The sequence below is a fragment of the Aethalodelphis obliquidens genome, unplaced genomic scaffold (assembly GCF_003676395.1).
Source record: "Aethalodelphis obliquidens isolate GAN/ISIS:26980383/991018 unplaced genomic scaffold, ASM367639v1 scaffold13, whole genome shotgun sequence".
Classification (NCBI taxonomy): Eukaryota; Metazoa; Chordata; class Mammalia; order Artiodactyla; family Delphinidae; genus Aethalodelphis; species Aethalodelphis obliquidens.
In genome coordinates, this window is record NW_020837957.1 from 20993033 (window position 1) to 21019005 (window position 25973).

Consider the following 25973-nt stretch of genomic DNA (forward strand, 5'->3'; position numbering starts at 1 on the left):
AAAAAAATAATTTAGTTGGAAAATATTAGGTGGCTCTAACCTACTAATTCAAAATATTAGTACTAAGTTATCTTCTTGTATTTTCTAAGTATTTTGATCCTTTATATTCATTATTCCCCCCCCCTGGAGGCATAAGTGAGTTTAATTCAGGTGACTCAGAGAACATGAGTGCTGTATGGAATCAAGAAGGAGAAAAATGATTTGCATCAAATGAACCTAAAGACACAAAATTGCACGTTTTAAATTTAGATTTATTGAATAAAAAATATAGAGCAAACTGATTCCCAAAGACTAAATTTTTAAAAATATATTTCTAAGCAAAAAATTTCTACTTCAAATTATACATATTTTAGAAATTAGCATTGATTGGTAAGCATATATTTTAATATGGAGAAAATTTTAGCATAATAAAATTGTGAAAGCAGTTGTTCCCAACTATAATATTAAACATCATACAGAGGAATATTTGATATGGTAGGTTGACTTGTTTCTTACCTTTATGTTGTTGTACACTGAAGATATAAATAGGTATGTATTTTTCAAATTCAAACAATCAAAGCATTTCTTTATTCTTTATCTGTTTTTGAGTACACTAATAACTAAAATATGTAGCAATCTGAAAAAAGGTATATATTTTTTAATCTCTTCAAGAAACTAGATCTGTTTAAACAGATCATTTTTCTAAACCTTAATAGTTTAACAAAAGATGTTCATCTCTGTCACAGCTTTGGTTTTAAAGCTTTCCACATTTCTTCAGTTTGCTGTTTGTCTATAGCATCTCCAGAGTAGTCAAGACAGTTTGCATGCCACATGCCAATGCCAAGTAAGCCACGGTTTTGTACATATGCTGCCTTTAGAGAAATGCTCTGAGGGTCATCATACCACACTTGATGAAAATGGCCAGCCTGATCCTATACAAATAAATTAAAATGTAACTTTAAAGTATTCAGTGCAATAAGAGGAAAAGGTGTTTCTTAAATCCAATGATTCAAGAAGGAGTCAATGAAATAATAAAAATTTTAGGGCATACATAATACTTTCCATGGTTCTATATGTAATACTTTCTAGATATCATTGCTTATGGCACTTTTACAACAATAGAGATTACACAAATGAGCCTCCCAGTATATCCTATTTAAAATCCTTCTCATGCCCTAAGATTCTTTCCTTGCTCTGATCTGATGATTATCAACCAAGATGTACTGTACACATTTGAATCACTTGTGAGGGCTTTTAAAAACAGATTCTTGGGACCCACACCACATGAAACCTATTGAATCAAAATCTTCCAGGGCTAGTGCTATAACATATATTTATTTGTTTCTTTATGTTATGTTTTAATGTTCCATTAGGTGATTCTGATATGTAGCCAAGGTTAAGGAGAATCACTGCTTTTGTCCTCTAAAACCAGCTTATATACTTTTTGGGATTTCCTTACAGTTCCTGGAAATGTGCCTAGTTAGGAGCTCAACAGGTGATTTTGTTTATGATGAATGTCAGTGGACAAAGAAAACATCTCCTTTTCTAGGTCTTACAGAATTGAGTCTAAGAGCCTGTTGGGTCTGGACCCCATGGGTGACTTAGGTACCCACCTAAGAACCACAAACTAGAAACTAGTCTTATGCTCACCTTCCACCCTGTAAAGTCCTTCTCCCCAGCATCACTTGCCTCTATCTAGTGCTAAACACAGTCTCTTTTAGAAGGTATGTAAGCTATGGATAAAGGATAAAAGAAAGAGGAAAGGAGCAGAATTAGGCAAAAGCGTAAAGGAAGAGAAAAAGATAGGAAGTAAAAATAGAATGATCTGTGATTTAAAATAATTTACTGATTTTTATATACATCTGGGGAACTCTTTAAAGACAGTTCTCAATGAATACCAGTAATATTTCTATTTATGGTAGCACCACGAGAATTAGAATCATCTCCTAAGATGACTGATTTAAAGGACAATAGTCACTTGGTAAATGAATAAGCTATGGCATATTTAAGTATAGTAGATTCATTACATACAAGCATATCTCATACTATATCTTATATTCCGTTCTTTAAAATCTTTAGAACTAGAAAAAGCTATACATGCTCTAGTTCCAATTGTGATTCAATATTAAAAGGCAACTTGCAAAACCTGTACCTAAATATAGAAAGATTTATTTTTGTAGAGTCAGGGGCAAACCCAAAGACATGCACCTTTGAATTTTGCCATCATTCTAGCTAGTACTTTGAGCCTTTTTGATACGTTAAGAAATTTCAAATGCCTCAAATAGTGAAGGATCAAAGGATAAAAAACTGAGTATATGTAAGTTTGACAGATGTCTGGTTAGGGAATGTATGCCTCCAAGAATATTAAGTGCAAGATGAAGCTGCTATTGCTGAGACAGCATAAGAAAGCAGAATGATTCTCTTCAGTTAAAACAAAAACTTGATTTGGGTTGCTGTGGAATTTTACAATGAATGAAGAAGAACAAATTGGTTATAAATAGATGGTTGTCTGAAGTGCCATTAAATGAATGGTTTTCAAGGCTCATCAAAATGTTTTCTGAGTTCTAAAATCTTAAAGAATGTGTCTTCTTATGCATTAAGGAAAAAATAAGTCAGGAATTACAAAAAACAGTACATCATAGGGTAAAGTATTTATTCAAAATTACATATTTCCAAACTATGTATAATTGGTTAAACAAACCCTTTACCAAACTGATATCCATGAAACACTGTTCCCCTGCATGTTTCTAAGAGTGCTAGGAAACAGGGTTCTATGTTAAACAATTAAATGGCTTTATGTACTGTAGTACATCTTAAATCCTTGAATATAATGTTATATATTATAAATCTCCAAGAGAGACTTACAGTTTGTAGTGTTTTCCAAATATATTTGGCCATGGCACATGCATGTGTATTTGTGTGTGTTTGTGTTTTTTTAGTATATTCTTTTTATGTTTAATCTTTAAAATGAAAAAAATATATACAATTTTAAAGGTTACTTTCCATTTACAGTTATTACAAAATGCTGGCTATATTCCCTGTGTTGTACAATACATCCTTGAGCCTATCTTAAACCCAACAGTTTGTACCTCCCACTCCCCCACCCCTGTCTTGCCCATCGCCCCTACTCTTCCCACTGGTAACCACTAGTGTGTGTGTGTGTGTGTGTGTGTCTATGTGTTACTAACAGTTCCCAGAACAGAGTTCTATAAATACTTTTTGGTAAAGACAGGATCACAGTGTACCCTAGTTTAATGTTTATACTTAAGATTCTAAAGTTTAAAAAGCTCTACACTAAAGCCTTCTACATAATTGATATACAGGCATGTACATGTATATCAATTATAATTTATTAAATTTGTATATTTGCAGTCATCCTTTTGTAAATGGGTACCAGACCATTAGAAAGAAATATAAATTGTTGCTGGAATTAACGTTCATCATATCATTTTAGGGTTCCTTTTGTAGTAACATAATTCAAGGTAAATTAAAGATGGTTTGTACTTAGATTTTTGAGGTGTGAAAAAGTTTTTATTATGCTAAAGGTAAACTATGGAAAAGATAACTTTTCTTTGTCCCTTTGGTATGGCAATTCCTATTTATCAAACACTACCTGACAGAATTGCTAGTCATTTACTCTGTTTCTTCAAGTTTCTGTTTGTAATATTTTTCTGTCTCTAATTTTTAATTTTGTTGAATATCACATAGTTTGAATTGTGGAATAGATTTGAAATGATACCATTTTCCATTGTGAAGTCCCTGATGACACATCTCCTGTTCTCAGCCTCATTCCTCCCTATATAAGAGCCTCATCAGAATTTTGAGGCTACTTTGAAATAGAGGTTTTCAGAGCAAGTAACCCATTTTGGCCCAAAGCTCTTTCAAAAGCCACAGACATCATTTATAATTGACAACTCTTAAGGAAATCCTGTTTGTGACACACATGTTTTTATTATATCATCTAAAATGACAAGTGGCCCATGCAGAGCAGTTCCACTATTAGCATAACTTGAATTGCTCACAAGGGAAGTAAAGTTCCTGATTACACAGATTCAAAGACAAGTCTACTCGTGTAAACAGCAGTCTGTATGTTGTACCCTATAAGAAAACTGATAGAAAATCTTACTTTCAAATATGTAATTATGAAAATACACAATTATGAAAACTAAAGATTGATAACTTGTGAAAAGTCTTACTTGATAGTGATAATAAGGAGACTGCTGAATTTTATCCCACAGTCTTCCAGAAGTAGAACTATTTACTTGCTTCATGATCATTTGATAGGCCACCTGACGGTATACAGCATCTTTACAAGGGTATTTTGCAGTGGTACAAACATGATTCTAGAAATGCAAAAATGTTCATGTTATAGATTATCAATTAAGCAAATCTTAAGCAATTAAGCAAATCCAAAAATATAATAAAATTATTTATTAGACATAAAATACTATAGATAGATAACCTGACTATATGGAATAAAAGTTAAATTTCATTACTAAATAGAAATATAATATTCAGAAACTTGTATGGGATTTAATTATTTAAAATAAACTGTCTACATTTTAGTCTCAAACTATATTAAATAAATTCTCAAAGTGTATATATTCTATATAGAGAGAAATTTCTAAATTATAAATAAAATGAAGTTTATATAGAGGAAACAAAACAGACTCTAAAAAATATAATAGAAAGAGAAAAAAATTACATAAGAAATGATCTGTTCTTACCACTGATAGATTTTGGCAGGTATAATCATAACCATACCAGGGAATACCCATTACAAGTTTCTTAGGGTTAATGCCTATCTTGATGTAGTCATCATATCCTAACCAAATAGGAACAGAAAAAGCATATTTTTTTCTCTTCATATGTCTACTAATGTGTTCATACAAGCTATGCAACCACTCAGAATCCAAGTTTGTAACAACCGGTACATTTATGTAAAATATTAATATGGTGTTTCTCGAATATATTATAAAAGTCATCTCTTAAGAACTATAAATTTGGTATCACTTTCTAAACAATTTCTTTTTGAATAATAGAAAATATTCAAAACAATTTAGATCAAATTGAAGCAAAAAATTCACAAATTTTAATTTTAGGAACAATGACACATTTTAGGAAAGCATGCTAATTGTGTCTATTAACTGCTAAGGCATGGATTTGATATTCTAGATTCTAAAGCTTTAAAAAAAGTTCTATAAGTCTTATACTTTCTGGCAGGTGTGGTCTCACAATTACTTACAGAACACACAAGTGTTCCTCATTTTATCAATATCCTATAAGCATGGATTACAGCTTGGGATAAGGAATGACCCCATCTTACTCTGTAGCAGATAATCTGTAGTTATAGGAAACAGAGAAAAATGAACAAATTCCTGGTACTATCAATCCCTTTCTTGCCCATGCTGCAAATTATGTTTTCCCACCAAGATATGTTCCAAGATTAACTAGAATGTTGAGTAAATTTGCTGTTTTTCAGAGGCTTTAAAGTTATTGTGTACTCTTAAATATCCAAGAGAGGGGTGGAGTATGCATCATTTCCCAAACATATTTGACAATGAACCTTTTATTGATATACATAATTATCATCTCTTTCATAAACACAGTTGGCAAACATTGGGTTAAATAATTATTTTGTATTATAACACAAATTATTTTTCAAATTTTAAATAGTATATGCTTATGATCAGACTATTCTATCCAGACAATTAGGACGTGATAAAATGAGGCCAGGGTCTATGATTTTACCTATATATTAAAAATAAAATAATTTTTATTTATTACTCAACACTTAAATCTATGCTAACTATCCCAGAAAATCTCACTTAAGTCCAAAAGATAGCAAGCAATCTTTAATTCAATTGGTTGATGGGATATAAACCAATCCAAACTTTGGAAAGGATAATGCAAAGGCCACATCATATGAATGACAGATCAGAAGTACTCTTTTTTTTTTTTCTTGCGGTACGCGGGCCTCTCACTGTTGTGGCCTCTCCCGTTGCGGAGCACAGGCTCCGGACGCGCAGGCTCAGCGGCCATGGCCCACGGGCCCAGCCGCTCCGCGGTATGTGGGATCTTCCCGGACCGGGGCACGAACCCGTGTGCCCTGCATCGGCAGGTGGGCTCTCAACCACTGCGCCACCAGGGAAGCCCCAGAAGTACTCTTAATTCTGGTAGGAATATAATTTTTAATGTAGCATGGGTACTAATAGTAAATGCCAAATAAGATAAAGCCAGTCCTATCAATCATGTGTAATAGGTACTCACATTATAGGTACCTTTGCTATTAAATTATTTAACATTGGTTATTTCAACAAAAATATTCTATCAAATTCTAAGTAAGCAAATATCTTCTTCGTGTAACTTTCTGACAAGAGTGTTGACTTGAAGTTAGAACACCTGCTTCAGTTCCAACCATATAATACTTAATAGCTGTGCAATCATGAGAACTTAACACCCTTCATCTTATCTATAATAGAGGGTTAATATAATACACCTACCTCCCAAGACTTTTTAGAGATAATTGAAAACTTCAGAACTTTAAAACTTTTTGTAAACTTTAAAGCTCTCAAATTAAGAGGTTTTTATATGTTTCAAGAAAGCGTTACAAATGGAAAAGGTATACAAATGACTTAGAAATACTAAAATATATCTTAATGTTTGAGGTTATAGAATTAATATCACTGATAAATGATTGTTTTGTGAATTCTTACCAGTTGATGTCTTAGTATAGGGAGAATTGGCTCCTGCAATACATTGTGACCAGACCAGACTTCATTCACCATAAGACATCACAAAGAGAAAGTCACAAGCATCTGCAATTCCAGTATAATTATAGCACCTCCTACCTAAGCAGTTTGGAGACCAAGATACATCAAATGTTACCTGTGGGAAAACCATTTTATGTAACATGATCAAATATGCATATTATGGCAGATGTTTTGTTGATTATATATTCTCTTGCCTCATATTACTCCCCCCCTCAAAAAGAACCACTTACGTGTCTGACTTAAGGTTTGACCTGTATGGAACTAGAACAATTCTAAGAAATATATTTTTTGCCTACACGGACTGACCCAGACATATATTTTGGACAATGTTTTGGACATATATTTAGATAATGGACATATATTTGGACACAGGCATATTTGGACATATACAATGACCAGGAGCAGGCACTGTGTAAAAGAGGAGTTTAAAGTCACATGCCTCCAGAGGACAGACTAGCAACTCGACTGACTGAAGGAAACTGGTGTAATCACAGTAGGGTGTGGTAGGGCCCATAAGCAACTAGAGAGTAAAAGCACACTAAAAGAATTCAAATACGAAAGTTCTTAAAAATATCATGCAAGCTAAATAGGTCATCTCTTGGCACAAGCTTACTGGACTGTGTTGGCAGCTTGAGCCCTTGATTTACAATTACTTTACATGGTAAGTTTAGTCCAACATTATAGTTAAAGAGTAGTGGTGTTTTATGGCTACAAGTATAAATTAATCAACTCAAAATGTTAAACAAATCACTTAAATGATCTTATGGAAATATTCAAATAAAACTTGAGTGTTAAATTATCTTTCATTTTTGAATAGTGAGCCAGTCCTCAATAAGGATGAATCTCTTTCAAAGATTTATTGCCGGGATTCCCTGGTGGCGCAGTGGTTAAGAGTCCGCCTGCCGATGCAGGGGACATGGGTTCGTGCCGCGGTCCGGGAAGATCCCACGTGCCGCGGAGCGGCTGGGCCCGTGAGCCATGGCCGCTGGGCCTGCGCATCCGAAGCCTATGCTTCGCAACGGGAGAGGCCGCAACAGTGAGAGGCCTGCGTACCACACACACACACACAAAAAGATTTATTGCCTTAAGATGTTGGTCAAAGGGTCAAACTTTCAGTTATAAAATAAATAAGTTCTGAGACCTAATGTAAAAAAAAAAAGATTTATTGCCTTAACTGAATATTAGTTAGCTTTATTTTATTAATATAGGTCTGCAAACATTCTAAAGCTTCATTAAAAGTTTTCTTCTTAATTAGGCTCTCAATAAATGTATTGATTAATATTACAAAAAATTGAGGTATTTTAGTTAAATTTTTACACTTTGGCTAATTTATTCTACTATAACTCTTTTTAGGACTTTCTCAAAATTCTCTCTGTAATTCTTTCATTATTAACACTAAAGGAAGCTCTGCTTTGTAAGTCTAGGCTTTCCCCAAAGCTCTCCAGCAAAATAGGTTATAAAGTGAAATTTTTACATATTGGACTTCATTTTATCACTGTCCCCTCTTACAAAATGGAAGTATAATAAGGTAATAGAGAAAGTGATTACCTCTAAGCAAGTAAATTTCAAATCCATTTTGTAAGTCCTTACCTCTCTCCTGAGCAGTGAGAATATTTTCACCTGGGTTTCCTCCTGAGCAGTGAGAATATTTTCACCTGGGTTTCCTGTCATGGATAATCTCATATTTTTGAGAAGGCAGCATTATTAGAAAATAAATTAGAAAAGAAATCAAAAGACTTTGGTTCTTTTCTTGGCTCTCTTATAACTAGGTTATTTCATTTTAAATATCTGATCTGTTTTCCCACATGTAACAATGAAGGTGTAGAAAGAATTCTTCAAGAGCACTTCTAGCTCTTTAATTCTGTGATCACAAATTCTATAATCCTAAATTATCATCTTTTCCCAAAAACTCATTTCTCCTTGCTGGGGCTCTATATTAGTCATTTTTTTCTGGTCACCAGTTTAAGAACCTTTGGGCCATTTTGTGACCCTTCTTCCCTCACACCCCATAACTAATCTCACATTTTCCTTTGAGTGGCCTCTCACAGTTTTTCTGCCCATTCCTTTCCATTAATTAATTAATTCAATGAATATTGAACACTTGCTGAGTGTTAGGGTTATGCCATCATCCCAGTTCAAACCATAAATTCCAAGTTATTGGATTACTGGGTTAGTCCTTACAGGTCTCTCTTTCTCCTCTAGACTTTTTTACGTACTACCATAAATAATCTTCCCCACATACTTTCTATACACATTACCCATTACATACAGAATAAAATGCATACTCTTCAGTGTCACATCCTGGATCTTCCACAATCTGGTTCATCTTGGCAACTCTACTTCCCACTAACTTAACTAACATGAACTTGACATAGTAGCCCAAATTGCTCTACTTGCCCCTCAAACATGGAAATAGACATTCCTACTGCAAAATCTTTGCTCAGTCTCTTCCCCCTTGCTCTTTCACTATAGCTTAATCAGGACTAGCAAATAAGTTCCCATATATTAATTCTACCCTATTAACAACAGCAATCTAGAGAATGAGGGAAAAGTTTCTGAGACCAAAATGTGTGAGGAGAGGAGTACGGTGGCTTGCATACCAGGTATTTGCTATTCTTGATCTAAATTGTACTCATCTGAAAAGCTGAATTCCACACTGACAAACCTTCCGTACTTGTATAAAGCCACAGAGTTGTTGATCGTTACATCATTTATTATTTTTCCAGTGACTCTCAAATTCATGTTGACCAACTACACCAGAATCACCTATCACACTTGGTAAAAATACAGTTCCTAGAATCTATGCCAGAATCAACTTCTGGGCATATTTTTAACAAGCACTCCCAGGTGATTCTGAGATAGATTTAGAGTTATTAGTTTATACTATATATATCCTACTTAACTAGACTTAAAATTTTGAAAGGCAGGTATCATTCATATATTCAATAAGTATTTTTTAAACATTGTGTTAGACATCAAGGAACTGGTCCCTGCCTTCAAAAAACTCACTGTCTAGCCTAGCAGTTTTTTCTCAGCTTTACTAAGGTATAATAGACAAGTAAAATTGTAATATATTTTAAGTGTACAATATGATGATATACATATATATGCAAAAGTATTCCCATCAAGTTAATTAACATAGCCATCGCCTTATTTATTTTGGTGATAACACTAAAATTCTACTCTCAGCAAATTTCAAATTATACAATACAGTACGATCAACTATAGTCATCATGTTATGCACTAAATCCTCAGACCTTATTCATCTTACAACAAAGTTTATACCTTTTACCAGCCTAACTGTATCTAACTACAGTTTCCTTATTGACGTTTCCCTATTGATTATCTGTCTGAATAAGCTGTCCATTGCTGAAAGTGGAGTACTAAAGTCCTCTACTATTATATTGCTGTCTGTTTCTCCCTTCAGATATCTTAGTGTTTATTTAATACATTTGGGTGCTCTGATGTGGAGCACCCACAATAAATATTTGAAATTGTTATATCTTCTTGATGAACTGACCCTTTTATAATTATATAATGAACTTTGTCTCTTGTTACCATTTTTGGCTTAAAGTCTATTTTGTCTGATATAAATATAGCTACCCCTGCTCACTTTTGGTTTCCATTTGCCTGGAACTAGTTTTTCAATCCTTTCATTTTTAGTCTATGTGTGTCCTTAAAGCTGAAGTGAGTCTCTTATAGGCGGCATATAGTTGGATCTTGTTTTTTTTAATCCATTCAGCCACTCTGTGTCTTTTGATTCAAGAATTTAGTCCATTTCCATTTAAAGTAATTACTGATAGGTTTCTACGTAATATTGCCATTTTGTTAATTGTTTTCTGGCTCTTTTCTAATTCCTTTTTCCCTTTCTTCTTTTCTTGCTCTCTTTCTTTGTGATTTGTGATTCCCTGTAGTGGCATGCTTGATTCCTTTCTGATTTTCTTTTGTATATCTAATGTAGGTTTTTGCTTTGTGGTTATCATGTGGCTTATATTAAAAAAAATTTTGTAACTATGTATGGTGATGGAAGTTAACTAGACTTATTGTGGTGATCATTTTGCAATATATACAAATATCAAATCATTATGTTGTACACCTGAAAAAATAATTTTTTAAAACATCTTATAGTTACAACAGTCTATTTTAAACTGTTAACAACTTAGAACACATACAAAAGCTCTACATTTTTAGGGCTTCCCTGGTGGCACGGTGGTTGAGAATCTGCCTGCTAATGCAGGGGACACGGGTTCGAGCCCTGGTGTGGGAGGATCCCATATGCTGCGGAGCAACTGGGTCCGTGAGCCACAACTGCTGAGCCTGCGTGTCTGGAGCCTGTGCTCCGCAATGGGAGAGGCCGCTGTAGTGAGAGGCCCGCGCACCGCGATGAAGAGTGGCCCCCGCCTGCCACAACTAGAGAAAGCCTTCGCACAGAAACGAAGACCCAACGCAGCAAAAATAAATAAATTAATTAATAAACTCCTACCCCCAAGATCTTAAAAAAAAAAAAAAAAAACTATATAAAAAAAAAGCTCTACATTTTTATACTCCACCACCCGACATTTTATGTTTTGGATGTCAAAATTTACATCATTTTTTTATGTGTCCACTAACAAATTATTGTATAGTTTTTTTTAAGAAGGAAACATCCTAATGTGTTCCTTTATAATTTCTGTAATATACTTTTTTATTGACGTATAGTTAATTTAAAGTGTTGTGTTAGTTTCAGGTGTATAGCGAAGTAATTCAGTTGTACATATATATATACCTATTCTTTTTCAGATTCTTTTCCATTATAGGTTATTACAAGATATTGAATATAGTTCCCTGTGCTATACAGTAGGTCCTTTTTGTTTATCTGTTTTGTATATAGTAGTGTGTATATGTTAATCCCAAACTACTAATTTATCTCCCCCCTACCGCCCCCCCACCACTATCCCCTTTGGTAATCATAAGTTTGTTTTCTTTGTCTGTGAGTCTATTTCTGTTTTATAAATAAGTTTATTTGTATCACTTTTTAGATTCCACATATAAGTGATAACATACGATATTTGTCTCTGTCTGACTTCATTTAATATGATTATCTCTAGGTCCATCCATGTTGCTGCAAATGGCACTATTTCATTTTTTATGGCTGAGTAATATTCCATTGTGTATATATACCACATCTTCTTTATCCAGTCACCTGTCAGCAGACATTTAGGTTGCTTCCATGTGTTGGCTATTGTAAATAGTGCTACTATGAACACTGAGGTGAATATATCTTTTCGAATTATAGTTTTGTCTGGGTATATGCCCAGGAGTGGGACTGCAGGATCATATGGCAACTCTATTTTTAGTTTTTTAAGGAATCTCCATACTGTTCTCCATAGTGACTGCACCAATTTACATTCCCATCAACAGTGTAGGAGGGTTCCTTTTTCTCCACTCCCTCTCCAGCATTTATTATTTGTAGACTTTTTTTTTTTTTTTTAAAGAAGATGTTGGGGGTAGGAGTTTATTAATTATTTATTTATTTTTGCTGTGTTGGGTCTTCGTTTCTGTGCGAGGGCTTTCTCTGGTTGTGGCAAGCGGGGGCCACTCTTCATCGCGGTGCTCAGGCCTCTCAATATCACGGCCTCTCTTGTTGTGGAGCACAGGCTCCAGACGCACAGGCTCAGTAGTTGTGGCTCACGGGCCTAGTTGCTCCGTGGCGTGTGGGATCCTCCAAGACCAGGACTCGAACCCGTGTCCCCTGCGTTAGCAGGCAGATTTTCAACCACTGCGCCACCAGGGAAGCCCTGTAGAGTTTTTAATGATGGCCATTCTGACTGGTGTGAGGTGACACCTCATTGTAGTTTTGGTTTGCATTTCTCTGAATAAGAATCTCTGGGAGTTGGACCCAGTGTACGTGTGTGTGTTTAATTTTTTTAAGATTCCTGGTTATCTTGGTGTATGACCAGTTTTGAGAATCACTGATCTGGGGCCACACTGTCCTTCTGTTACTCACACATTTCCTGGCAAGATGCCTTATGTTGTGATCTTCTCTCTGATCATGCTCATTATGGTAGTAGGGAAATACTGCCTTTCGTCACAGCACTGACAAGCTCTATGGAATTAGGCTTTGAGCCTTACTGGGCCTTGGGTGCTTTGCAAAGTAATTCAGAGTCTATGGAGCAAGTGAGACACTTCCCCAGAACTACCTCTACTCTTAGGCAAGAGCTGTTTCTGTCCTGCACTGATGAAAGCAGAGCGTGGGCAGCTAAATCCTTCCTGATTCCCATTGCCTATCTAATATTTCTAACTCTGCTGCAAGGCAGGTAGGTGGGGCAATTCCAGTATTGTATCCTGATGTGAATAAAGAACAGATTTGGCACCTTAAAATTTTATAAAACTTATCTAGTTAAGAACTCAAAAGTTCCAGAAAATTTTTTAGGATGTACTGAAACTCTTCCTACTCAATAAAACTGAGATTCTATTTGCCATACCTTCATGAACACATTTTGATAGGAAAGATAAGGGGTTTCCAAAAAACACCAAATGAATTTTTACCTGTGATCCCTCAATTTCATGATGGAAAGAGTCTGCAGTTTCTTTGACTAAAGCAGTTAACGCATAATATTCATGTGATGAACGAGCAACTTCTTGTCTAGATTAATTCCATCCATATATTGTGTTTTGGCCAGCTTAACTTGTTGAGCTAACCAGGATGCTCTTAAAGTAGCATTAATGATATCCCTTATGGATACATCTCCTATGGAAGAAATATACATCTTTTGTACATATATGCTTTTCACAGTTTAATAAAATTTACTTCACAAACTCATTCCAAAGAGATCCAAATGTCTTTAAAACACCTCATAATTTTGGAATACTAAGCCCCAAATTTAAGTTTTCCAAATGAAGAAATAATATATCAAGATCACAGAAAATCATTAGTCATTAATCTTCGAAATAACCATTATGAATAAATAGTAATATTATCAAATTAAAAGAAGAAATCATGGACTATGGCTAGCTAAGGGTCATCATGCACCCAAAGTAACAATTAAACATTGATCATATGCCAGGCACTGAGAGTACAACAGTGAATAAGACATAGGGGTCCCAATTAATTGGTGGCAGAGGAAATTAGTGGGGCCTGGAAAGTAGGAGACGGTAGGCTAGGAAGAAATAGGGGCAAGTGTCAAGGCCTGGAGGCAGAGTATGGAGGTTTGCTGATGCCTAAAATTTGGAGGGCGACAACAGTGAAGAACCTGAGGGTGGTAGGCAGGGTTAAATCATGAAAGACCTTGAAGCCCTCTTGAGAAATTATCCCAAGGGAAAGGGTTTTAAAAAGAGAATATACATATTTTAGGTATGCATTTTAGAAAAATCCCTTCAGCTGAAGTGGAAACTGGTTTAAAGAGGCAAAACTGGAGGCAGAATATCTAATAGGAAAGCTTTGGAAGAATGCAGGCCAGAGATGATGGTGACCTCAACTAAAGTTGTGGAGCAGTGGAGACTATGAGATAAATGAATAAATCTGGAAGATCCTAAGAAGGCAGAATTAACAGGACTCTGATCCACTGAATGAGTAAGGTAAGAGAAAGGGAGGAGGTTGAAAATACTCAAGTTTCTGGCCACTGCAGATGGACTCATAGATACTGCATTTACTATGAATGATTTCTGGTGAACCTTACTTCTTAGACTAGTACTCAAGTTAAATACTAAGATGGTTGATGTTATGTTTCTCCTGTATTTTTTTCTCCACAGATAATATTAGAAGCACTGATCATTTTTACTTTATCCCAAATAATGTGTTAATTCATTGATTTAGCAAATATTTATTGAATTCCCAGTAAGGTATAGGCAGGGTATATTGTTAGGCATTAGTGACACAGACCAGGTCCATTGGTTATTTAATGCAGTAGATTTAAGGGCTACATGGAAATGCAGGGTGCCATGACAGCATATAAAGGGGACCTGCGACCCTGGTTGGGCAGGAAAACTTCCCTGAGGACTACACTCTTTAGGGGAGGCCAGAAATCTGGGCAATGACCTAGACAGGGGACAGAGGAGGGGTACCAATGCACAAAAAAGAGCATTCTCAGAAGAGTGAACAAAAAAGGGCAAAGGTCTCAATACCTCAGGAGAATTCTGAATTTCTGGAGCCAAAAGAAGGTCAGTGAGGCTGGAGCACAGAACTCCTGAAAGTACATGGAAACAGATGAAACTGATGAAACTACTGAGGTAGGTAGTAGCAGGATCAAGTAGGGCTTTGTAGACCACTGAGGAGTTGCTATTTTCTCCTGAGATGAATGGGAAGCATTAAAGTATTTTAAGCAGAGGATCATAAGATTTGCATTAAAAAATGAGAGAGACAGACAGACACACAGGGAGAGGGGGAGAGAGAAAGGGAGAGCGATATCTATGATCACTGGGCCACTGTGAGGAGAATGGATGGGTGAGGGTGGGGAGAGCTAGCTATAAAAATTAAACCAGGCTTTTCCTAATTTTCTGTCTCCTTTTTGGTTTTTTGTTTATTTTTCAGAATTAACTGTGCATAACCCATTTTTCTACTAGGCAGTTACCCACTAAAATAATAAAAATTACAAAATGTGAAACTGAACAGCCCATTGTTTTTAGACTCTTAGAATCATATTTATGTCACAAACCTTACCCCTATTTCAATTCTGATAACTAAGATTGAATATGTTAAAAATATACAGAGAGCTTGTGATATAATAGAAATACTAAAAAATAGCTTGATGAACCAATTGAATATATAAAGGAAAAAGTAATGCAGTCTAGTCTTTGTCTTTGAAAAATATAGGTCAGTAGAGAGAAAAGACCATTAACCACCAGCATACAAATGAACAAAATTCGGCTTCTTTGCATAATTGGTTTTCTAAATGCCCACAGATGCCGCCTAACCGACTAAGAGGTATTGGGTGCTACAGAAAGTCTTTCAGATGTTAGGCTTACACACTAGGCAGGTTCTCCATAAACACTTCCACCGTTTTTACTTCTTCTAAGCAATTATATTACTTTTTTTAACTGACATTTAAATGTCCCTGCCTCAAATGTAATCTGCTAGATTAAGAACTGGCAATTGTCGCTATGTTTACACAAGAATTGCTCTTTTGGACTGAACTTTTCCACCTGCCTGATGTGTCCAGTTCCTGGTGCAGTCATCAAACTCTAGGCAGACAAGTGGTCTTCACATTACCTCCGAAAGGGTGTTTGCTTAAAGCTGCCCAAGGCCTTATAAATTCTTAGGTGGGTAGATGGAATTTTTACTTAAAGACCTATTTTTATCCCCCTTCTTGTGTGGCAGGTATAGAAAAGCAAAGTAAGCAGAACTTTCATTCTTCCACTGGACCGTGGGAGTGCTGAGATTCTTTCAAACTGATCCTCAATTCTCTTGGAAACCAATGGGTGTTGCTACTTAGGAAGTATCTCCTTACCATCTTGCTTATCTGGCCAGACTGCCTGGGGAGAGGCACAGCAGGGCAATGCAAGGAACTTGCACTTAGAGTCAGATCTGGGTTGGAATACTTACTGTGAGACCTGGGAGGAGTTACTCAACCTCTCTGAGCCAAAATTTCCTAATCTTTAAGGCTGAAGGAAATCTGTGGACAGAAAGGCCCCTCCGCGAGCGGTCAAAGCTGGTTTTGCGCCCCCAACACCTCTTTCTCGGGCTCGGTTATTCTACTGTAACTCCTCTTAGGGCCTTGAGGACCAGATCTGGAGCGTCAGGGGAGAGAGGCCACTGACCTCGAAGTCGGGGCGATGAACGATGGGTGATGGGACGGCACAGCGCTGGGGCCTGGCACTGGCAGTCGGCCCCGAGCCCGACGCGCAGCGCCAGGAGCAGTGGCAGCAGCAGAGGAGCCAGCCCCAGGGTCCCGTGCAGCGAGGGAACGAGGCGCCAGCACCGGAGCTGCGGCCAGGCCATGCCAACGGCTCACCAGTCAGCAGAGCTGTCCCGGATTCCCTGGCGGCGCCTGCTTTATGGATGAGAGGGGAGGGGCCGGGCCGAGCTCCCCGGCTGGGCAGGGGAGGAGCTGGGCGGTCGCCAAGTCCGGGAGATCTGGGGCTGCGGGAGAGAAGGACAGAGGCCGAGGCTGCGGTGCCCCTAGCACGTCGAGCCCAGGGAGCCGGGGCCTCGGTGCCCGGCAGACAGTTGACTCAAGTGTATATTGCCTACCATCTATGTGCCTCTCTTTGGCTCTGTGTCATAGTTGTTTGTGTCTTCCTTGTGGAGTCTGAAACTGGAGGGAGTCCTCAAAATGGAGAAAAGTAGGATGCCTTGGAAGGGATGACTGTGCTACATGGTTGGAATGGCCCAAAGATTTTGAAGTTACAGATATCTGTTGAATTAAGACAGCAGTTCGAATACGGCCTCTAATTTCGCCTCCTCCCATGCTTAAACTCCAGTGAAAACCTCAACCCACAAGGGAAGGGAGATGACAGCAACATTTTGGAAGCTTGAAAGCACAAGTATGAGGGGTAAGTGTCCCAGGCCCCAACAGTGCGGAAACTTGAGAAACAACACAATTTAAACCAGAATCTTCAAAAGGTTCCGGAACTACAAGAGATGCCTCAGGAATTAGGGGTGAAGGGGAGATGGAGGTTAGAATGTCCGAAAATAAAGGGGAATAGGTGAAAGCTGCTTGAGAAGCAGTGAAATCTCTAGATCCTTTCTCCAACCTTATGTCTCTGGGCAGCTGCCCCTCTCCCACCCAGGTTGAAGTTTGGAGGTTTAATGCTCTGGGGAGGGTGAATTCTCTGGTACTTGCTCGGGTACCATACCTAAAATAGGATATAACTGACTTTGTGCCTGACCACAGATATTGACAACATGCCCGCAGATCATCCTGTAGCAAAATTTAAAGTCAGAAACACCAGGCACCCACTCAGAGCTCCCTCTTTACTTTTTATCTCTTACTTTTAATCATGGACAACAAACAAGGCAATTGAATAATATAAAAGGAACAACAGAAAAAGGAATATGGAGGAAACAAACATTGTAGGGAGGACATTAAAAAAAAAAAAAAAAACTGTCAGTAATATCCCCAGAAAGGCAAGAGAAGATGAAGCCACAACAGGATGAAATTTTTTTAAAAAGCAGGGTGGGACTAGAAAGAGTTCTTGGAAATTAGAAAGAAGATCACAGAAATGAGGGAAAAATCACAGAAGATTTGAGCAAAGTAACACAGAAATACTCTTCAAAAAGAAAGAAAATTGGAAGAGCAGTCCAGATGGGAAGAAATCATCAATTAAGTAATTCAAGAAAAATTCCAGGAATGAAGGACAGGAGTTTTCAGAAGGAAAGAGCAAAGAATAGATCCTAAGAGCTTCCAGAGAGAAAAAAAATCACCAAGTATCAAGAATCAGAATGTCATCAGATTTCTCAACAGCAACATCTAAAGCTCAAAGACAATGAAACAATGTGTTTGAAATTCTGAAAGAATATGCTTTCCACATAAAATTCTGCAGAATTATCAATCAAATGGGAAAGTCATGTAAAATTTCAAAATATTGACCTATCATATACTCCAAATGGAGTGTCTAGGCCCTTCCCCCAGAGATTCTGGTTCACTAAGTCTAGATGGGGGCTGTGAATGTGAATTTGAAACAAGAGCCCCCAATGACTGTGATGCAGGTGGTTGTGGTATATAATCTGAGAGTCACTGCCATAATTAGTGATTTTATAATCTCTCCAAAGTACAGCTTTTTGATTTTACATCTCACCACTATTTCAGAAGCCTTCCCCATTTAGTAGGGCAGTATTTCTTATTATGGGAGCTCACAGTTTTGTTTTGTTTTGTTTTTGAGGACCTGTGAATAGCTATGAACTCTCTCTCCAGAAAACAGCATATACATATTCATACAAATTTTGTGAACCAGTTTTTAGTTTATCTGTGGACCACTAGGGTGCTCTTAGGTATAAGGCTAAGAAGTGATGTTTTACATTTACATTCCTGGAGTGGCATTCACATTTCTTTTACTGCCACAATTCACTCATGCCCCATTTTTCAAAACCTCCTCAGTTCAGCTCCTTCCCATTCTCCTTACCTACTGCTATCTTATCACTCCTGCTGCTAACTCTGCATATAAAAGTATCGAATTTTCCTGAACCAAATCAGGATGACACTTGATACGAATGACAGAAAACTCGAGCAAAAAAAAGTGGGAATTTATTACCTTAAGGAACTGAACTTTCATGGGTAGATCTTCAGGACCCGGAGACGTTAATCATATCACTAGTTCTCAGTCTCATTCTCCATTTCTTGGCTCTGCTTTTGTCTGAGTTGGCTCTGTTATCGGGTAGATTTTCTCCTTATGGTGCAAAGATGGTTTCCAACATCACAGGCTTCCTGACATCTCCAGAGCCTCCCCTAACATTTGCAGGCCCCAGGGCAAGGGCACAAATGGAAGTCCACACACCTGAAGTTAATTTTTTTTTTTTCTAGAGATTTTATTTTTCAACAGGAAGCCAAAGTGAAATGAGTGCAAAACTGAGACTATAAGTCTCGATATAGTTTTCCACTGATTAGTATCTCATTTTCTGCCTACAAATCGGTTTAAGGACACTAAGTTTTAACTCACGAAGTTGCTGGGAGGATACAGTCTGACAGTTAATATCAACATCTTTTGGTAGTGTTTGTAAATGCTTGGCATTCTCATTATTAGTAATGCAATGTTTTTGCATTCTTATCAGTAACATGTTTGTCATAGAATATTGTTGAGTTAACATTCTGAGAAGATCAAACAATATTCAAATTTTTATTATGTGCTGGTGAAAAATTAGAGAACACATTGCTTAGTGTTACACATAATTTTTGAGAGGGGGCCTATGCTTTCAACTAATTAACAACTTCCATATCACGTCAGGTTATTTGGGTACACAGAAGTGATTTTTTTTTTAACCCACAGCAATTGCGGTAAATTGGCTCCCAAACTGATCACGAGAGACTTCATTTATTCTTGTGTTGTTATGAGGTGAAGATGTATTAGGCCCGAAGTTTGTATGTTAGGGTTATTGCAGTGTTATTGAATTGTATTAAATGACTAAATTTCTCAGTTATTTAGCTTGAAAAAATACAATTCAAATATTGTAAAAATGAGACTCCACAGTGAATCCCCACAGTAAGGAGAATGGTCCACTTATTTCTACATGGAAATCCCCAGCTGTCACACTACATCAATGATCTGACATATAATCTGACTTCCACTGAGCTGGAATGTGCTTTAAAGATCAGGTCTCTGGACAAAGAATTTTAGCTTAAGTGGGTTATGCAACAAAAATGCCCAAACCCAGAGCACTGTTTTAGTGTGGACAGAAATAGCTTCTCTTGAAATAGCAGACAGGAAGAAGAAAAATGGAAGATTTTAAGCCCAAAGTCTTTTGCCTAAGCACATTTTCTAATGTTTCTGCCCGCATTTCATTAAAAGCTGGATAAAGGAATAGGGGTGGGGATAGAACCACATCATCTACTTTCTTAGAAGGTGCATACTGGAGTCCCACAGGCAAATTAATTTGGCCTACATTTTAGAAATTTGGGAAATGCCGTATTATAAAAAAAAATCCAGATTTCTGGCTTCTCTCAAGAAATGGAACCTTTGGCCACAGTGGGCCTGTATTCATACGGGGGGAAAGCAGGCTGGATTTGAGAATCAGCTACTCTCTACACACGCTCTATGATTTTCCGTTCCTTACCACCCTGAACGTCTTACACCACATTTACTCTACCTGCCTCAACCCTCAGGCATTGCGATTCCTGCAGTTTATGAAATGGATGAACGGGTCTTTTCCTTTTTCCTTTAATGATGGGCACATCTCTTTGTTAAAGGAAGAGGGTCGGGGGATGGAGAACTAGTGGCCGGTTTTACTTCCGAACAGTCCTAAATCTGCCATTTTCAGCAATCTGACCCTAACCTACTTTTTCCGAATGGCCCAAAGTATAAAACTAAGTATCAAAGGATGGCCCTTGTAGTTGCAGCTCTATCACAAGTCAGCCATGTGACCTTGGGCAAGTCCATTAAGCCCTCTTGGCCAAAGGTGATGGAAGGTCTCTAAACAGACTTAATACCTGTTCTGAATACTTCACAGGGCTGTTGCACAGCACACACGAGATTTTGAAAGCACTCGTAAGTCATTTATAAACCACCAAACGCTCCCTAGCACAAGCGTCTGTGACACCAGGGCTTTAGAAGCTGGGTTACTGGAACCCGCTTTGGTTCCACTGGGCTCCCACCTCCCACGTGAGCAGAAGATCCTCAGGGGAGAAGCTCTGGAAAAGCAGCTTAGAAATGCAGTGAGAAGTCCCTTAGCAGGGGTAAAGTTGTTGGTGGCATTTTCAAGCCCCCAGAGTGGCATACCAACTCCTAGCCTAGTCCCTGGGCCACCTTCCTTCTGGAAAACCCAGACCCCAGAAACCAGGCCTGAACGCTCCTAACCAGGACCCTAGACCAGGGATCCCAGACCTCACCCTCCTCCAAGTCTAAACATTTTCAGTTATAGCCAAGCCAACAGACTCTTCTCTATCTTGAAAAATATACTTCATAGTGACTAAATAGATAAATTTATCTGTGTGTGTAAGGCTATAGTTTTGAGTTTTTTTAATTTACTTATTTATTTATTTATTTTGGCTGCGTTGGGTCTTTGTTGCTGAGTGTGGCTTTCTCCCGTTGCAGCGAGAGGGGTCTACTCTTTGTTGCGGTGCTCCGGGTTCTCATTGCAGTGGTTTCTCTTGTTGCGGAGCACGGGCTCTAGGCGCACAGGCTCAGCAGTTGCGGCACACAGGCCCAGCTGCTCCGCAGCGAGATCTTCCCAGACCAGGTCCCCTACATTGGCAACCAGGGAAGTCCGAGGCTATAGTTTTTATAACTGAATATCAATGAACTATTAAGATGATTACACTTATTATTACAAAGATATTAATTATTTGTTTGGATTTTTTGTGTTTTTTATTATTCCATTAAATTTGTTTATCTTGTCTCTGTTTCAGCAAAATCATGCTGTTATAATCAAGATTTTCACATAATTTCTGGTCTGTTGAGAGTAGTGATCTTAAAGATTCAAAATAAGTGTAGTAAGTTGTATTCAGAACACATGAAATTTTAATATATATATTTAAAAAGTAGATTAAAGTCAATGTTAAACAAAAATTTAAATTATTTTATGCTTCTAAAAAGTTATTTTTATTCTAAAATAGTCAACATTTTATATTAAAATGTAAAAGCAAAATACAAAATACTTAATGAACGTAACATTTTTAGATTACTTTTATGTTTGCAGAAAAATTGAGCAGAAAATACAGAGTTCCATATACCACCTGTCCCTACACAAAACTACTAGAGCTAATCAACGAATCTGATAAAGTTGCAGGATACAAAATTAATGCACAGGAATCTCTTGCATTCCTATACACTAATGATGAAAAATCCAAAAGTGAAATTAAGAATATTCCCATTTACCATTGCAACAAAAAGAATAAAATGCCTAGGAATAAACCTACCTAAGGAGATAAAAGACCTGTTTGCAGAAAATTATAAGACACTGATAAAAGAAATTAAAGATGATACAAATAGATGGAGAGGTATACCATGGTCTTGGATTGGAAGAATCAGCATTGTGAAAATGACTATTTTACCCAAAGCAATCTATGGATTTAGTGCAATCCCTATTAAACTACCACTGGCATTTTTCACAGAACTAGAACAAAAAATTTCACAATTTGTATGGAAACACAAAAGACCCCAAATAGCCAAAGCAATCTTGAAGAAAAACAGAGCTGGAGGAATCACGGTCCCTGACTTCAGACTATACTACAAAGCTACAGTAATCAAGACAATATGGTACTGGCACAGAAACAGAAATATAGATCAATGGAACAGGATAGAAAGCCCAGAGGTAAACCCACACACATATGGTAAACTTATCTTTGATAAAGGGAGCAAGAATATACAATGGAGAAAAGACAGCCTCTTCAATAAGTGGTGCTGGGAAAACTGGACAGCTACATGTAAAACAATGAAATTAGAACACTCCTTAACACCATACAAAAAAATAAACTCAAAATGGATTAAAGACCTAAATGTAAGGCCAGACACTATAAAACTCTTAGAGGAAAACATAGGCAGAACACTCTCTGACGTACATCACAGCATTTTATTTCTCCTAGAGAAATAAAACCAAAAATGAACAAATGGGACCTAATGAAACTTAAAAGCTTTTGCACAGCAAAGGAAATCATAAAAAAGATGAAAAGACAACCCTCAGAATGGGAGAAAATATTTGCAAATGAAGCAACTGACAAAGGGCTAATCTCCAAAATTTACAAGCAGCTCATGCAGCTCAATATCAGAAAAACAAACAACCCAATCCAAAAATGGGCAGAAGACCTAAATAGACATTTCTCCAAAGAAGATACAGAGATTGCCAACAAACACATGAAAGAATACTCAACATCATTAATCATTAGAGAAATGCAAATCAAAACTACAATGAGATATCATCTCATACCAGTCAGAATGGCCATCATCAAAAAATCTACAAACAATAAATGCTGGAGAGGGTGTTGGTGGGAATGTAAATTGGTACAGCCACTTTGGAGAACAGTATGGAGTTTCCTTAAAAAAGTAAAAATAGAACTACCATATGACCCAGCAATCCCACTACTGGGCATATACCCTGAGAAAACCACAATTCAAAAAGAGTCATGTACCACAATGTTCATTGCAGCTGTATTTACAATAGCCAGGAAATGGAAGCAACCCAAGTGTCCATCAACAGAGGAATGGATAAAGAAGATGTGGCATATATATACAATGAAGTATTATTCAGCCATAAAAAGAAATGATTTTGAGTTATTTGTAGTGAGGTGGATGGACCTAGAGTCTGTCAGAGTGAAGTAAGTCAGAAAGAGAAAAACAAACACTGTATGCTAACACATATATATGGAATCTAAAAAAAAAAAAAAAAATGGTCATGAAGAACCTAGGGGCAACACGGGAATAAAGATGCAGACCTACTAGAGAATGGACTTGAGGACACGGGGAGGGGAAAGGGTAAGCTGGGACAAAATGAGAGTGGCATGGACACATATACACTACCAAATGTAAAATAGATAGCTAGTGGGAAGCAGCCGCATAGCACAGGGAGATCAGCTTGGTGCTTTGTGACCACCTAGAGGGGTGGGATATGGAGGGTGGGAGGGAGGGAGCTGCAGGAGGGAAGAGATGTGGAGATATATGTATATGTGTAACTGATTCACTTTGTTATAAAGCAGAAAGTAACACAAAATTGGAAAGCAATTATACTCCAATAAAGATGTTAAAAATTTTAAAAATGTAATTTATCCAATCCTGGCTTATAGCTTGGTTTTTTCTCCCTCATGTTCCTTCCCAGTGCAAAAGATTACCATAAGTTGTTCTGGCATGAACAAGGACTAGACAGCAATGGCATTAGTTTACTTTCCTTAAATCCCATCTCTATTGCCTAGGTGATCCTAGCCAGAGCTTGCTTTCTTCATCAATGAAAGATGTGTTCCTTTCAGAATTAGAATTTACTGGAGGAATAAGACCTGTCTTATATTTGCGGGACAATATGAATTTAAATTGGTAGGTTTCTGGTAGAATCTTTAAACTAAGGCAAATAAACTAGTAAGTATGATATCTTTGCATAAAATAGAACTCTACACTGCTGTAATTTTAAGTGGGGAAGCAGAGCCCAAGACATCACAAATCAAGTAAAATTTTAAAATAGTCTCCAGTTGATAAGTGAAGCTTCATTAAATGCCATCTAACGAAAACTAAAATAGGATGTAAAGGGAAGCAATTAAAATGATCATTTGAAGAATTCTGAAAGCAGGCAGACTCAATTTGAAAAGCATTGGAATGGGGGAAAAAAGCAATGGAATCATATACAGAATGGTTAGCCTAATTTAGCCCAGATTTATTTGATAAAGTTCCATTGGTCATCTTCATAAGGTTTACCTTACCAAATGGTGATTATTAACAAAATTATAGGGTCGGAAACAGGTCCCATTTAAATTACCTAGAAAGTGAATAATAGCCAAATGACCAAAAGGTTCTTTAGTATGGATTTTTTAAAATGACACTTTTAATTATTAATAACATTATTTGTGATCATGTTGATATTAATGATATAATCATTAATAGCAACAATATAAATAATTATTTTTAATTGCATGTTCCTGTTTACAAAACACTTTAATATAAATAGATTATATATACTATATTTATAATATATTTGTATATTATCTCATTAAAACATGTCCAGTGAATAATTACAGAATCAGATCATAGTATCTATCTAGTATATTCCAAATAGATTTTGGAAGCCCAGTCCTTAAACCTGGTGGCATGATTACTACCAACTGTAATCCCTTTCCTTTGCGAAGATGCCAAAGAATTCCCTTTTTCCCCCTCACTCTCACTGCTGCCAAGGATGGTTTTGCTTAATTGGCTCTGTGCTTAGTGCTGCTGAGGCTGTATTTGCCCCCTTGAGTGCATCGCTGCTGTTGCTGCTCTTACTTCCACCTACTGCTTATTTTGCCCAAAATAATTTGTTCGTTGGGCTTTGCTTTCTTTCTGTTTAATTCCAAGAGTGTTTTTCGTCTTGCTGCAGCCGAGGAGATGCTGAGGCTGCCACGGCTGTGACTTTGCTACTGAGGATCTTCTTGTGGGAAAGCTGAACCCTGGTCCTCACTGGGGCACTGCCTATGCTGCCCCTATGCTGTGTTTGCTCTTTGTTTGGAGGTCCATGTCCCAGTTTTTGTCTTGCTCTTTCCAGAATATGTCACAGAAAATGTTAACATTTTCGATAGAGACTTGGATGGGATTTTCCTCCAGCCTCAGTTGAATTTCAGTCATTGTCATGTTTTCCTTTGGAGATGCATGCTTATGTCGGCCAAGCTTGGTTTTAGTTTTATGCTGTAAGTAAAACTGAAATTTATGATGATGATGATGTTGATTAATAAACAGGCTGCAGAGCAGAGTAAGAGCTCAAGTTCTGTAATAATAGACAGCTGAGTTCAAATCTCAGTTCTGCCCAGTTCTAATCATTTGACCATGAGATTCTTAATTAACTCTCTGAATTTTTTTTTCTCCTCTATGAAACAGACAACAGTAGCATTATTCTCCTAGGGTGCTATGAGAATCCCATGAAAGAAAGGAAGTGCATGTAAAACACTTTGTTTACTACTTGACACATAGTAATAGTAATTTTCA

At 37.1% G+C, this 25973-nt stretch overlaps 1 protein-coding gene across 1 annotated transcript; it reads right to left on the bottom strand.

Moving 5' to 3' along the window:
• Positions 1-187: 187 nt before the first annotated feature.
• Positions 188-16941, bottom strand: CTBS (chitobiase). Its single transcript, XM_027113936.1, is given in 7 exon segments — positions 188-911; positions 4176-4322; positions 4707-4804; positions 6696-6867; positions 13281-13375; positions 13378-13528; positions 16426-16941. Coding segments are annotated over 7 exon segments (1098 nt in total). The 5' UTR covers positions 16669-16941; the 3' UTR covers positions 188-719.
• Between the last annotated feature and the right edge of the window lie 9032 nt (positions 16942-25973).